The sequence below is a fragment of the Carlito syrichta genome, unplaced genomic scaffold (assembly GCF_000164805.1).
Source record: "Carlito syrichta isolate Samal-C Ts95f unplaced genomic scaffold, Tarsius_syrichta-2.0.1 Scaffold303798, whole genome shotgun sequence".
Lineage (NCBI taxonomy): Eukaryota > Metazoa > Chordata > Mammalia > Primates > Tarsiidae > Carlito > Carlito syrichta.
Genome location: NW_007247894.1, coordinates 67,290 through 81,104, shown reverse-complemented (window position 1 = coordinate 81,104; position 13,815 = coordinate 67,290). Strand labels below are relative to the sequence as shown.

The window sequence follows — 13,815 nt, the reverse complement described above, 5'->3', positions numbered from 1 at the left end:
ACCTCCAGAACTGGGAGAGATACATTTCGGTTATTAAGAACTACCCAGTCGATAGCATTTTGTTATAGCAGCTGGAGTGGGCTAAGACAATGGCAAATGGATTTCTGTGTCTCACAAAATAGTGAAATGTGCATCATCTGACTTGCATGTATGTGGCAAAAGAACACGACTATTGCTTGTAGGTTTCTAGGGATATTAAACTGAACAGAGTAGTAAAATTGAATTAAGAAATAGAAAACCCAAAAAGGTGTGTCATCAGCACAGAAACCAAATCAGTATTTGAGACTTTCCAGGCCCCCCTTCCTGACCCCATTTATGTTTCTCCTTCTCTGACAAAGAGACCCAGTTTTCATTGTTAAGACAGCTTACCACTTACCAGCTGATTTCTATTCTCTGAAACAATCTGCATCAAACAGAGAATTGGGGAACGTGACTCAACTCACCCAATGAGAATAGTATAATCTTGACAATGAAATGGTAAAAGGGTAGCACTAAACGAGAAAATTTTAGACCAATATCACTTACATAAAGATTCTAATATTAATTCTGCAAACCCAGCAGTGCTATCTATTCATATAAATAGATCATGACAAGTAGAGTTTATCTTAGGGATATAAGGAGGCATCCACATGAGAAAAATATATTCAAGTAATATACTATATTAGGATTTTTAAAAAGAGAAGAAGGTAACTCAAATACACTCTAAAAGCTTAATAAACATAGGTATTAAAAAGCTAATCAATTTAGGAATAGAAAGATATTACCTTAAGCTGAGCATCTTCCAAAAATCTTTGGCAAAAATTATGCTTAAATGAAATGGTGAAACTCTAAGACCTTTTTGTTTCTTCCCATATTTATTTCTTTTAAGCTCTAATATTTTGTCTACACAGAAAATACAAGGATGTCCATTTTTATTTCTAATTTCATATTATACTGGTTAGGACTTTTATGAAGTTGCTGAATGGAAGAGGTTATAGGAATATTCTTACTAGAGCAGTTTCCATTGCTGATTCCTAGGAATTCAGTCGATTTTTAAAAAATATTGAATTTGTATTTGGCAGTTTTGCTGACCCCTCTCATTTGTAAATGACGTGATAACTTTCTTCCTTTTTCCTGGCTTTGATTATGCAACCTATAGTTTTTATTGTTATCGTCAATGAGCAATTTTCCCAAAAGAAAGGAAACACATTACAAAATGCTACTGGTCTGACAACTTCCTTTCCATTACACTTTCAAATTCCAGATCAAATGGTCACAGCAAGTTTCCATGGATGACAATAGCTCTCAAACGCATCCAAAATCTCAATGCCCTTCCAAAATAAAATCCCAGCAGGGCTTGCCAAACTAGTTTTGGAACGCACGTAGACGAGCAAAGACCCAAGAACCGTGGAGATGGTCCTAACAGCTCTCTTCCCCCTCGGTGGTCAACGGCAAACCGTCAGGCCGAAGACTGGAGAACCACCCGGCCAAGGCGAGCGGCCGCAGCTCCGAGCCCAGCTCAGCCCCGAGCGGACGGGAGGCCCGGACGTAGCCGGGGCGACGCGGAGGCACAGACTCTCTGGCTTACGGGGCTTGGGGCGCGGACACCGTCCGCGGGGAGCTGCACCTGGAGGTGCACGTCGGCGGGACGTCGACGTCTTCCAGGTGGAAAACGGATCTGGACCCAGACACTTTTGCAACAAAGGCGTTCTGCAAAGCCTGTGACTGACAGGTTTTAAGTGATCTGGTGTCCACTGTTGTGTCGAAGTTTTTCATGTCAATGTAACATGAAACACCATCTTTTTTGCCTCAAGGTAAGAAAGGATTTCTAAAGGACAAGTAGCACGAACCTAAAGAAAGTTGTTTTCCTTACGGATGTTCATGTCCACATTTTCTTCCAAAAGTTTAAAATGAATAGTTCGATAATAGTAAATGGACAAAGGCTGCAGGCTATACACAGAAAACTCAAATGTTCGATTGACATTTGCAAAGGTATACTGTCACATTCGTATAAATCAGGATGAAAAGGAAAACAATACATTGTCTTTAGTATTGCTAAATATTATGTGGAAATTCTTGTTTCTCCACATCTTCACCAATTGTAATCAGGATGTTAGTATTTCACAACTATCAGACTGGCAAGTCACTTTCCACATAGACAATTGCCATTTATAATCATACAGCACATGCCCTGTGACCCAATGCCTTAACTGTCATCAGTGTTTATTAATAATACCATTCTTTTTTCTTCCATGTGCAATGACACTGGTGCTCTATAGCCTCATGAGGTTGTGTGACCACTTCTGTGCAGTGGGTTGTGAGGGAATTGCCATGGTGTTTCCAACCTGTGCAAGATCCTCTCCTCTTTCTCCAAGTGGTGAAGACACCCAAGTGGTCCCCATGGTGCAGTGACAAAAGGGGCTATCAGCTAAGGTCCCGGACAGACTTTGGGGGCCAGAGCTTCTCACTGAACCACAGTGAGCATGTGTGAATTAAAAAAAAAAAAAAAAGTATTTGGTGTGGAGTTTAAAATTTGGTGTGGAGTTGCAAAATAAATGGTAACCTCAAAAAGGCCCATGTGGAACAATTTCTCTAGAGTATAGAACTAGAAATAGAACTGCCAGTACGGCATTAGGACGGCATCTGGCACAGAATTGGCATTTCCTAAATGTGAGTTTAAAAGCGATCCTACTAAAACATTAAAGTTGTGTTTAATAGATATGTGAGTTAGTGAAACCTGGCCTAGCCTGTTCAACTTTCAGATACATAGTGAATAAAATCCAATCACAAATATTTGCAATAAAGCTTGTTTTCCCTTTTGCTGTATTCACTATGGCAGCTATCAGTCACAGCAATATTTGAAACATGACTAGGGTAACTGAGGAACTAAATTTTAAATTTAATTTAAATTAGAAGCAGTGTAAAATATCTATTAAACACTTTGTTTTAGTAGGATCACTTTTAATTACAATAGCAGAAAATTTAGCCCCAAAATGACACGTGCTGTGTTAAATACACACCAAATGTCTAATCTTTGGGGGGAAAAAAAGCATGTTCTTTCTCACCGCAGCCTCCCCACCTGAACTCAGGTGATCCTTCCACCTCAGCCTCCCCATTAGCTGGGACTATAGGCACTCCTCATCACACTTGGCTAATTTTTATTTTATTTTGGTAGAGACGACAGCTTGGTATGTTGTCTAGCTGGTCTCAAACTCCTGGCTTCAAGCGATCCTCCTGCTTTGGCTTCTGTTACGGTGCGAGCCACCGCACCTGGCTGTTTTCTGTGCAACAGTGTGGATGGGTGACTGCTGCCCCCTCGCTTTATGGCCCTGACGTCGATTTCTGCCACATTCCCTCTTCTGCTCGCCACATGACAGCAATCCCTGCAGTCCTTGCCTAATAGATTCACTTCAGGCTCACACTGCTGTTTTTGGTCTCTACTCTCTCTGAAAGCACCACTATAACGGCGACACTTTACTAGGCTGATCCGATGGGACTGGAGGATGACAACGCACTTAAACACAAAGAACAAACTGATCAGCCAAATTGCTGAAGTTAAGCAACTCACATCTCTTCTCCTCAGGGTTTGCCGATATTTGTATCAAGTCCACTTCTCTTCCATTCCCTATTTGCCTCCCTGGGCTCTGGGAGATGAGCAAATGAAACGCAACCCCATCCTCTTTTTTTGTAGGTGGGGTCTAGCTGTGTTGCCCCAGGCTGGTCTTGAACCCCAGGCCTCAAGCGATCTTCCTGGCTCAGTCTCCCAAAATGCTAGGATTAGAGGCATAAACCACCACACCCAGTCTAAATGCACTCTTTACATATCATCATACTCTTTCCTCCCAAATAAATGTGAAAATGTGCAAGAGACCAATTATACTTGGAGATTACCTCGAAAGTATGACACGTGAGCCAGGGGCTCATCACTGCTTGAGAACGATTTCACCCAAGCCTTGCTCCTACACGAGAGGCTAGACATGGAAGGCAAGTTAAGTGGCCACATAGTTCTCTATTGAGGCCGCTGATAATGGTGGGAAAACTGCCAGGTCCAAACCAGGACCTTCTGTGAATTTAAGACAAAGCAAAACAAAAAAGGAACCTGGTTTATCAGCATTTGTATGGTTACACAGTGGTGCGTCTAATGCAAAATATACCCTGTGTTATGTAGAATGTTGCCTTTATGTCATTCAGAAATGTATCACACAAGACAGTCTGTGTAATAAGGGCAGAGAAAATTTTACAGTTGCTTTATTAAACAAAACTTATGCCAACTTCTATATCTATATACAAACATGTTTCAAAACCAGAGCAGCAGACACACAGACTGTTAACACAGGAATTACGACAATGCTTAAAACATGTTATACAACATTTTGTTTTCTGCTCATACAGACATTTATGGATTCAAAAATTATTCCAAAGGTCGAGCAGCATCACACCTTCATTTTCTGAGAGAGTTCATATAATATATTCTAAAGAAAGAGGGATGGAGGTTTTGAGACTTAATGCACTCTTCAGTCTAGTTCAACAAACAGCATTTGGCTCACAACAGGGACTCACAAAATGTTTTGCACTGGGGATAAAAATTTGAATAAAATATAATCTATTAGAGTATACTTTAGGTAAGCATTATTTTTTGTTAATTTTTACTCCATTTGTCTATATCATAAATATAACAAGATCATCTCATTTCTGGTCCCAAAACGTAAGAAAACCTACTTTAAAAAATAAGTTTGAAAGAATCTTATTAGTATTAACAAAATGTAGTGACTGCAGGTCCTTCAAAATCAAGGTCAGAGCACACAAATACTCAACACAGCTCTGCCCTTACTCCTTCCCCTGTTGTTAGAAATTTGTTCATTTTATATCATGTACCTACATGTTAGGCTACTTTCCAAAGCTTTTTATTTAGAGAAGACAGCTACGTTTTACTTTCCCACTTTTATGACTTCTAGAAATCCTTTCAATTCCTCAAAAGGCATTGTAGTTCTGAAAATCCTCAAAAGCTATGCTACATATTCTACTAAAAAATAAGCTTCCAAGTATATAAGTTGTATTTTAGATAACACTTGAAAAATAGCTGACGCTTAATACTCTGACCTGTTTCATGGCCAATTCTCAGTCTAGCTTTTTAGGAAAAAGCTACTAAGTAGTGAGGTATAGGAGAAAAAAGTAAAAAAAGAAAGAGAAAAATCACAGCCTTTACTTTGTTTTCCCCATTTTGGGTTTCTTTTATGCCATAGGAGTACAAGTCTATAATATGGACACAACTCGAGAATGCTCTCCTTATGTAGTGAAATGGTACTCAAGATTCATTTCCCAAAACACACCAAATGACAATGCACAAGAACTAAACGTTGTAATAAAATGATCCATAGGGACTTCTGTTCACTTGTTCACATAAATTAGACCCCATCACTTAACTGTGCTTTCATTTTCTAAAAATGAGATCAGGCCATTATAAAAATGTGCTTCCAAAATAATTTCTAGAATATAAAAACATTTATATTTTCCAGTCCACATATCATTATAAAATAGGAAATCGGAGAATAAGCCACTCCAATTTTATATGGCAAAAATATGTATATGTGTACACACATATATAAACACATACATAAACATACAAGTTTTAAACTTCAATAAAAGTTAACCAATTAATCAACTTAATAACCATGTAATGAATTACACATAAGAAATATCTGTAATGGGAACCCACCACAAAGGATTACAATCTCATCCACCAGACGATAACCTAAGACTTACACACGTGGGGGGGACAACCAAAAACACACAAAGAGTAAGTCTGCAACTGACTGCCCGGTGAGACAGAAATCACTGGGGTCCTTTTCAGATGTCACAGGCCCCCCCCCCCCATCTCATTCACTACATCCCATCTGTCCCTTAAAGCTGGAGCGGTCTCTGAAAGGAAGAAGACAGGAGTGGGGGCTAACTTGTGGCTGTGCCATCTGGGCTTCGCCTGCTAGTGCCTGGCCACACGGGCAACTGAAGACTAAAATCCAGCCTCGCACGGCACGTCTGTCTAGCCAAGAAGCTACGCCTGTGCAGAGGCGGACTTTTTTTCTCAAGTACTCCACAGTGCTGTGCAGGTCAGCGACAGCCCTGCCACCTTAGTACAGAGGGAAGTGGAAGGTGTGTTCCCAGAGGTGCTGCCCCGGGAAGGCCGAGTGGCAGGGAAAGCATGACTGTGGCTAAGATAAATCAGAAGCAGATCCTTGCCACCAAGGAAAACCAGGGATCCTGTCTCTATAACTTCAGCAAAGACAGTGAGAGGTCTCCACTCTTGTTGATTCCTGCCAGAGTCTAGTAGTTTCATGAGGGAAAGGCACAGAAAGAAAGGGACCAAAGTGAGCAGGGAAGCTGTCCTGTCCAGAAAAATGGCAGAGGAAGCCTAGGTCTGACCCGGAGAGCAGAGTCGTGACCCACAGTGATCAAGAGAAAGAGTAGGAAGCAGCCACCCATGGTCTCTGGATGAGTTCCCCAATGAACACTAAAAGTCACATTAAGTCCCTTTCACAGCTTTCTTTACAGGCCTACCTTGAACTAACTTCCCAAGTTTTATCCATGATGTAAGAAGTCTGTTTTCTCTCATTTTAAACTGGCCACCTAATTTGTCTGTGGGAGTGGTAAAGGCAAAGAGAAGACTTAATTTTAGACATTTTCCTTTTGTAACCAACACTTCTTTTCTTTTTTTTCTTTGCAAAAAGTCACATTCCCTACCCAACTGTCCTAAATCAAAGTATTTTTTAAAAAGTAAAAGCTAAATACTTGAAAATGTTATCTTTCTTCTGCTAACACCTATTGAAGGAGTAAATTGAGGCAAACCCTTGGAAACACGCTTTAAAATAGCCAATAAAGGAAAACTCTCTATGCTGTATGAACATTTATGAGTATTATACAGGGATTGAACAGAATGGCTGTTTTTCTATTACCAAATTTAAGACAGTCAATAAAGTAGATGATACAACTTCCAACATGTACCAAATATTCAGGAGACAAGTTGAGCAAAACCAAAGTTAGAGCAAAACCAAAGTGGATGTGCACACCCAAACAAGGCTTTACTTCTCCAGTAGCATTTGTATGAAGAGCATGTGCACAGCAGTCTCAATTTGCCCCTCTGAATGGATTAAGGAAGGTTTGATCTACTCCAAAAAAATGGGTGCCAAACAAAGGAAGGTCTCAGATCCCATTGAGAATCTGTTGAAAATTTCACATCCTGTCTCCAGAAAATATGCATATACATTAATCTGTGTACAATTCCATGGACTTCAAACACATTCCAAGGTCCAGTCATGTATCTCAGGTTCGGAATCCTGACTCTCAATGTTCTCACAGGGGAATCTCGCAATCTTCTCATTTCTACAGTCTTCATTTCTCCTTTTGAATCTGGGGGTAGGGGGGCATCCCACACCAGAATAAACTAAAAGAAAAACAACTTGCTTCAAAGAGCACTTTTTTTTTTTTAACCTATTTGCCCTTGGAAGAAAGAACATCCCAATCTCTAGTTGCCTCTATCAAATGCCGTTGGCCATGACTCATCCATTCTTCCTGGTCTTCATAGAGCCGCCCACAAAACCAGCACTTAAATATACACTGCGATGAATCATCAGGCAAGGAACCCACCACCTGGTAGTTGTTTTTATGAACTTTTTTAAGTTTCATTTTCAACATCATTTGCCTTTTAATTTGATTGGCTTCCTCGACATTCTGGTAGGTCAGTCGTACGTGATGCCGTCTGATGCCTAGCTGACACCTAGTTCTCTCTGATAACACGACTTTGAGGACATTGCCTTTGTACTTATTTATGACCTTCATCACATTGGTCACTTCTGGTGAGTCAACATCAGGATGGTTTAACACAATCACTGGCTGATTCCGACGAGGACATTTAATCAACTGGTCTGGTTTAGCTGCTATCAATCTAAGTTGTCTTGCAACCTGAAAAATTGAGGGATCCTTGAGAAAGCGCCTGGGATCAGCCTGAATCTTGTTTTTCTTCCTGGGTAAGTTCACTTGTCTGGTTTTACTTTTATTTATAGGAAGATTTCTGGAAAGCTGTTTCCCTTGCCTACTCAATTCAACGTTTCCTTGTTGTCTGTGCAGGGGGCCTGTTTTTTTAGGGACACTGCTATAGATAGCACTCTCTTTTCTTGGTTTGGGCCGAATAAATGTCTCAAGATTTTGGGACATGTCTATGGGCCCACTTTCACTTGTCAAAGACGGTAAGTCCAAGTCTGTCTGTTTCACAGGGCAGAATGGAACTGGTTTTATTAACTGTGTTTCACTGCAAGGTATGCTGACAGGTGCTTCACATGTAGCTTCTATAATGTGGGCATCCTCGGAAGAATTGACAACCCTCAACACAGCCCCTTTGGGGATCAACACTGGAGTGGCAACACGAGCCTTCCTGGCAACTCTGCTTTTGGTTTTCCCATTGCTGTTATCCACAAACTGTGGATATATCTGCTGACGAGCAAGCTGGCCACTACTAGTAACACCTCTATCACTCTGAGGTTTCTGGAGAGTGCCTGCAGAATGGCCAGGGTCCACAAAAGACACGTTGATTTCTTGAATGCCTTCAGTGGTAGCTTTCGAAGCTCCCTTTGAAGCCTGCCCTACAGAACGACGATGTGCACTATTTGCAGCCAAAGATGAAGGCTTGCCACAGGATTCAATTAACTGAGCTATCTTTCTGCGCAGCAGTTCAATTGACTTTATTTTAGATGTTGAGCTATTCCACTTGATGCCCTCAGGGACGTTTTCAGATCCAGAGCTCAGAGAAAAGACTGATGAGATGACTGGGCCATCAGAAGTATTGCCAGTCCTTTCAGAATTCTTCAGTTCTAAAGGCTTATCCTTGGGCTGTTGAGATCGAATTCTATCTTCTCCGTTCATGTTTATGTGTAAATACTCACTTTTGTGTTGAGAAGAAACATGGCTTATATTCGAAACTGCCTTGTGTGCTTCTGTCAGGGTATTTTCCAGCTTCCTATTAGAGGAAACCATTTTTACAGGAATACTGGTCTTACTTCTAGATTCCAAGTCATTTTTACTCATGGGCAATAAGCCCTTTTCTCCAGAAAAGGAACTAGTTGCAGGCGATGCAGCAAAGGGGAATAATTGCTGTGAGTTACTGTGTACATTTCTTCCATTTTCAGTAAAAGAAACAGCAGCTTTACATGGGAAAGGGTTTGATGCAGCTCCAAGACCACATAAAACACTGTTATATTTTAATACAGGCGCTAGAGAATAATCTTTTAAGGCAGAGGAAGGGAGAACAGTTCTATGTGGATACAAACTGTTTTGTTTATGCAAATTCTCAAGTGTTTCAGAATTAAGAAAGCATTCTCCACGGTTGTGCACATTAGGAGGCGGCATTAAAAAATCGTAAGAGTTCACCCATCTCACATTTTTCACTTGCTTCTGAACTGAAGATTGAAGACTGTCAATGCCTACAAATTTCCCAGCATTCCCGTCAGTCGTCATTGACTTTGTTTTGGGAGCAGGAACTTTCCCTCCCTGCTCATTCGAACCCTTCTCTTTAGTCACACGCCCAGAATTACCTCCATCACCCCTGCCTGCTTCAAGGCAATTATTTTCCTCCAACGGGAACAGTTTCAGAACAAGCTGTTGTGTACCGTTGACAACTTTCACGTCTATCAACTGTGCTAAACAGTTTGCGGGGACAACAAGTTCTGCTGGTGCCACAACTGTTAATGGCATACCTGGCTGAACAGGTTCTTTTGCAGGGGATAAGACTTCCACTTCAACATTTTTGTTCTCAAACAGGCTAACTTCATTTTGCTCTGACAGGGTCATTTTATTTGGAATACACACTACATCTTTTTGGTAGTCCTTTGGTTCAGGTAACAACATAATATTGTGCATTTTGTCTTTATTTGCATGGAGAGAGAACCTTGACAGTTGATCCGACAACTTATTTTGAAACGTAGTCCTTGGATTGGAAGCTTTTAACAGCTCTGTGTTCTGCTTTGAAGTGCTGGTTCTTCTGGGCTCCAACTTGGCAACAGCTTTGAGTGGTCGTTTTGCACCTGCCCTCTCGTGTACTCTCTTCCTGTGTTTGACAATATAGTCATTTCTAATAGCACCATAGTCACAATACTCACACTGATAAGGGAATATGCCTGTGTGTTTCACCAAATGCCTCTGAAACTCTCCTTTTGTATATGAAATGTAGCTGCAGTGAGAACAAATGAATTTAATCTCTTCGTGTTGAAGTGTGTGCTTTTTGTATTGCAGAGGGTCCTTTGTGGAAAATCGACATTTATCACAATAGTATTTGCCTGGTTTAAAGTTCCTTACCTTAAACTTGCTATTGACAGGACTTGAAATGGCTTCAGTTTTATTTCCAACATAAGTAGCACTAGGATTATTGTTCACAAAATGAAAATTGGGGGAAGGCACACCAAGACTGCAGGTAAAGCAGACATATATGTCTTCCTTCTGGCTTTGCCCTGTGCCCTTTTTCAAATCTTGAAGAGGGATTTTGTAAATACTTTTGCACTTTGCACATGTAGCGACAGTCATCATGGCAGCCTCTGCCTCCGAGCCTTGATACAAAAGGGTTTGGGCTTCTTGTCTATCTGGCCGAGGTGCTCCATTAGCATTAGGTTGTTTGGGTGACATGGTCAAGGAGTTATGTCCACCACTCACTTGTGTAGTATACAACTGTTGTCCGATATCCTTCATCTTCTTTATCTGCATTTCTAAAACAAGCCAACTGAAATTCAGAAAGATTTCACATGACAGAAATCTTTAGAAGGCATTCTTCAATACAGTTTGCAACGCGTAGATGAACAGCTGCTTTTTGGGTGCATAATTATCTTTTCCTATGTACCACCGCAGTAGATGCACTATTCCAAAATGTGACTGCTTTCAATTCTGATATTCCAGGTTACACTAGAGGAAAACAAAATCATAAACCATGATTAATGCAAGAGTTTAAGGTTTAACTAAGCTATTAAAAAACTTACCATATTTTAACAACCATAAAACTTTCCATATTTTAACAACCTTGGGAATTTTTTGCCAAATCTCAACATATGATATTTGACACGTTATAGTAACATGTAACACATCAGAGTTGGTAAATAAGCTTAAATTGAAGCCATTTTCAAACCTGGTCCCCTAAGAATCATCACTGAAGACCGATCATGAATGCAGATATACCAGGAACAAGGACATTATCGCAGCCACACAGAATAGCCTTTGATCAGTGACAGTTATGTTTAAGTGTCGGTGAGCATATCCTAGCAATTTCACAGGTATAATTCCATGCCAGCTTCACAAGCCTTGCACAGGACACTTTCACTTCAGTTTTTAAATACGTTAGTTAGCACATGGTAGAGCTAGGGCTTGGGCCCAGGTGTTCATGCTTGTTTTTACATTACAGCTTATCATCAGCACAGATACCAACGCTCTCACTCACACACGATTTGCTTTCACAAGTGGCAAGAAGCCACTGAGATGCCAATGGCACTGACAATATTAGAAAGATGAGCATTCCTTTAACATCTTACTGAGCATCTATCACATGCCAGGTTTTATTCTAAGTGCTGTAGGGCAGTGAACAAATGCAAATCAGTCCCTACCCTCATGATCCATGTACTACAGAGGGGGAAACAGAGGATATATCTGTCAAATGGGGTTAACTGAGGGAAAAAAATACCATAAAGCCAGGCAAGGAGGACAGGGTGCTCCTAGTTGATGAGGCTGCAGGGCTAGATGTAGAGGTGAGGATGGTGAGAAACACTTCACCCTAAGTAGACAATTGAGTAGAGACCTGGGAGCAACCAGGTAGTGAGTGCTGTGGCTGTCTGGGAAAGGTGTTTCAGGCAGAGAGAAGGCCAAGGTCTGTGGGAATTGGGCCTGGTGCATGTTCCAGGAGGCTCCACGGCCGGATGGGAACACACAAGGGGCATATGGTCACAGAAAGACTACAGCAGAGCTGCATAAGGACGTGGCAAGTGAGAGACCAGAGCAGCAGCACGGCATGGTCTCACGCACAGTCCACCATCGCTGGCTGCTATGAGGACAGGGGTGGAGTGATGGCAGCAGGGAGACTAAGACTGGCTTGACAGGGGGCAGAGGAGGTGACGAACATTTTCTAGAGCAAGTAAAGCACTCCAATGTGCATAGTAACTAATTTTTATACAATCTTTAAAGACATTTATTTTTTCAAAATATACACAACTAGAGGCCAAGCTAAAACACTTTAGCTTGGGTTCTGCCAAAAACCTTTCTTCCATAACCTTAAAAAAGCAACTTAAATCTTCTGAATCACAATTTTTTCATTTAGCAATTAGAAGCAAGTACACTTATCCAAACTCTCCCAGAGATGCCATGATGATTAGAATGCTGCAGTATAAGAAAACACTTTGAGATTTCCGAGTCCTTCTGTAAGTGTCAAGAGGCACCCAGAGGCATGCAGTCAGTGTTTGTTCAGGGACAGTAGCAATGTGGAGAATCAGCACAGCGTGAACAGGCCAAAAGTCACACAAAGGTAGTCTGAAAGGTGGACTTGGGGGAGCAGAAGGGCCTCCACTTAGGGTCAGGAAAAACAACAGCCACATATTCAGTTCTGGTCTAAAACCTGCCCTTCTAAAGCAGCTTTGGAAAGCAACAAAATAACACATCCTCTCTGATGACAAGCTGTATTTTCTTTTTTTTGAGTTGGAGTCTCCCTCTGTTGCCCAGGCTGGAGTACAGTGGCATGCTGCTCCCAGCCACCACTGCCTCAGCCTGCTGGGCACAGGATCCCTCTGCCTCAGCCTTCCAAGTAGCTGGAACAACAGGAGCATGCGACCATGCCTAGCTAATTTTTGTGACTGGTGAGACGAGGTCTCACCAAGTTGCCGAGGCTAGTCTCAATCCCTCAGGCTCAGGCAATCCTCTTGCCTCGGCCTCCCAAAGTGCTGGGATAATAGGCTGAGCCAGCATGCACAGGCACAAGCTATATTTCCTCTTGGAGCATTGTCTTTTCTTAATCCACCTTTGTGAAAGATAGTTGCCTTTTTTCAAAAGCAGTTCCAGCATGCAATCCAGCCCCCATCACACCTAGGGCCTCAATCAGACTTGTTCTACCATTAAGTATGCATACAATACTTAGACATCGAGCAAATTAAGGCCTGTGGGGTCAAACCAAAGGTGCTGTCTATCTTCCCAATGTTCAAACATGCAAAGGGACAATGACTTTGAACAGGATGCATGAATGACTCAAGCTGGCAAACACTTAAGCCTGGGCAACATGGAAAAGACAAGGGCTTTCACACTTCCCTGCACTCTAGGTATAAACAGCAGGTGACACACACTCTATTTTCCAGATTTGTGAAAGAGCTTTAGTGAAGGGAGTTAGAAATGACATCCAAAATATCTACTGCTCATCAAGGGATCCTAAACAAGCCCTATCTGCATCTGCTTGCTTATCTATTTAAAAAAGGCTGGATTAGATGATTTCTAAACAGCCTGACATTGCTGATCCCTAAAATCACAGATTTTTCATCTAAGAATACTATTATCAACACGTTCATGTTCGCATTGTTGTTCAGGTACAACCGAAGAAGCCATAGCTGCAATCAGAACCTAAGACAATTACAAGCCCAAAGAATGCAGAGTCTTGAGACGGGGTTGAAAGGGACCGGGTCCAGTGATTCTGAATCTGGCAGAGTTGCAGAATCACAGCTAAAATGAACATTCCCAGGCTTCATCCCAAAGCTAGTAACCCTAGTAAGTCTTGGGAGAGAGGGAAGGGAAGGGACTTTTATGGTTTGTAAAGCAACCCAGATAATCCTGATGAAA

At 41.5% G+C, this 13,815-nt stretch overlaps 1 protein-coding gene across 1 annotated transcript; it reads right to left on the bottom strand.

The window, feature by feature from the left end:
- Positions 1–6,873: 6,873 nt before the first annotated feature.
- Positions 6,874–10,864, bottom strand: ZNF518B (zinc finger protein 518B). The gene has a single exon (XM_008059203.2). It carries the CDS (start codon positions 10,720–10,722, stop codon positions 7,465–7,467), a length of 3,258 nt encoding a protein of 1,085 aa, XP_008057394.1. The 5' UTR covers positions 10,723–10,864; the 3' UTR covers positions 6,874–7,464.
- Positions 10,865–13,815: the final 2,951 nt, after the last annotated feature.